Source organism: Penaeus vannamei, chromosome 9 (assembly GCF_042767895.1).
Source record: "Penaeus vannamei isolate JL-2024 chromosome 9, ASM4276789v1, whole genome shotgun sequence".
Lineage (NCBI taxonomy): Eukaryota > Metazoa > Arthropoda > Malacostraca > Decapoda > Penaeidae > Penaeus > Penaeus vannamei.
The window spans coordinates 34,006,703-34,009,202 of NC_091557.1; the positions used below are offsets into that span (position 1 = coordinate 34,006,703).

Sequence of the window (2,500 nt, forward strand, 5' to 3'; positions counted from 1 at the left end):
GAAGAGGCAGGCCACCGACGTGAGTGTGATCGTGGTGGGCGGGGGCGTGGCTGGTCTGGCCGCCCTCAGGACCCTCACTGGCATGGGCGTCGAAGATGTTCTCCTTCTGGAGGCGACGAACCGGCTGGGCGGACGCATTCACACCGTCAGGCACGGTGGGTGGTGGGGAGTGGGTGGGGTGGGGTGTGGGTGTGGGGGGGGGGGGTACCAGTTTCGTCGGAGACTATGTAAGCGGTCTATATGAGGATATGTAGGTTATTATCATTAGAATGGTGTCAACGATGATGAGCATAATTACTGTTATTGATATTGGCATCGTCATCGTCGCCATCATCGTCATCATCATCACATCACATTATCATCATCATCACATCACATTATCATCCTCACAATCACATCACATTATCATCATCATCACATCACATTATCATCCTCACCATCACATCACATTATCATCATCATCACATCACATTATCATCCTCACCATCACATCACATTATCATCCTCACCATCATTATCATCATTCATCATCACCATCACATCATTCATAATCATCATCACCATCACACCACATCATCACCAATGCAAATATCGGCAATTTATTGATCTGCATTCTGTTTACTCTTCGCTGCGCGCGTTGGTGCCATTGCTGACGGAGTTCAGTGGGGCCCAACCTTCCTTTTCTTGCGACCCCACTTAGGCACCTTCAGGCATGACCGCGACCCCGTTGGCTTTGGGAATAAACTGTAGCAACCGGCGATGGCAGCTGGAGGAAAAGACAAGGAGGATTTAAAGCTGAAAATAGGGATTCATAAAAAAAGGGATAAAAATGCTCGGTTGTATTCTAGACTTTCGTGAACGAAATTCCTTCTTGAATTGTATATTCTGTAGTAAGTTATGTTGCCAAGCTAAATTGGTTACCTTGTTGACTAACTTGATGATAATTAGGCGTTATTATTATTAATCGTAATTATGTGCCGACAACATTACAGATTCAGGAACTTGGTTTACATATTATCTCAAAGGTTTGGGAACCCCAGGAAAAGATCTGACGACCCCATGGTTGAGAATCTAGCAATTAATTATTTTCCTATAATTTTCCGTCTCTAATTTTGCCTTCTTCGTTATCTATGTAGTAAATGCCTGTATGACAGTTCGTGTAATAGGATTATTCTTGGCAGAAGATTACCAAAAAAAAGATATTTTAGAGATCGTATTTTGTAATACTGATTCATTTTTCCCCAAGTTGGAAAACAGTAAGTTGAAAATAGCTCGATGATTTTTACAATTTGATGATACATGAAGGTATAAATGTAATTCAGGAAGCTTTTTAAGTGGTATAGTGTTGCGAAAGAACCAAACTTAATCAACAACTACAGTGAAAGATCTAGTGATCGGTATTATCTACTTGTACATCCGTCTTCTAAAGCGCTTCTTCTTTGAAACAGACAGATAGACAGAGACAGACAGACAGACGGACAGATAGATAGACAAATTGACAGGATAGATAGATAGAGAGATAGGTAGGAAGACAGATTGATAGATAGGCATCTTTCACATCAACATCTCCCATATCTTTCATCCCAGTTTATCCCTTCCACGTCCTTTATCCCGCTTTCCCCTCTTTCTCAGACAAGTGGATGATGGAGGAGGGCGTCAGCGTGATCCAGGGAGACAAAAACAACCCAGTGTTCGACGTGGCCAAGGAGCTCGGCCTGCTTGGACCACCTCTCGCAGAACCTGACTGGGGTAAGTGACCCCCGCGTCAAGGCTGTTCCTCGTCTTGAATGATGGCCCTTGGTTTGTCTGTGCAGTTTCTATCTTTTTCTATCTATCTTTTTTCCTTATCTGGCTGTTTGTTGGTCTTTATGGGTCTGGTGTCTGTAGCGTTGTGTGTATGATAGTTGTTTGTCTTGAATGATGGCCTATGGTTTGTTTGTTTGTTCGTTTGTTTGTTCTGTTTGTCTTTATGTGTCTGTTTGGCTCTGGTTGTCGACGTGTTTCTAACGCTGTGTGTATGTTAGTTATTTGTCTTGAATGATGGGCTATGGGTTGTCTGTTTGTTTATATCTGTCTTATTTTTTTGTCTGTATTTATGTCTGGTTGGCTCTGGTTGTCGTCGTGTTTGTAGCGCCGTGTGTGTGATAGTTGTTTGTACTTCTTTGTCCTTATTTCTCAGGAATTTTACTTCTGTATGTTCTTTAGTTCTCTTTTGTCCTTTTTTCCCAATGGCTTTAGGTGTGATTTAGCCAATTCACAAACACCTATCTACTCTTTCTCTCTATTCAACTATCTATCCGTGTGGTGTGCGTGGGCATTTGGGCAAGGTGCGTGTAGGTCGGTATGCATATCAGGTGCACCGGTGTGTGTTCATGCAAATGTGTGTATTGCCTCATACTGAAGCTTCGAATAAAAAAAGTTTTGTGTTTTTCGTAACTGGTTGTTCCGCGTCCTCAGCGACACCTGTTGACGGCTTTACCTTTTCTTGCTTATTCTGCTG

General features: G+C 42.7%; 1 protein-coding gene across 1 annotated transcript in view; it reads left to right on the forward strand.

The window, feature by feature from the left end:
* Positions 1–2,500, forward strand: part of LOC113825788 (uncharacterized) — a 30,659-nt gene that overhangs the window by 11,917 nt on the left and 16,242 nt on the right. The window contains exons 6-7 of the mRNA XM_070125613.1: positions 1–155; positions 1,633–1,749. Of these exons, the coding sequence (XP_069981714.1) occupies positions 1–155; positions 1,633–1,749 (272 nt within the window). The remainder of the gene's footprint in view (positions 156–1,632; positions 1,750–2,500) is intronic.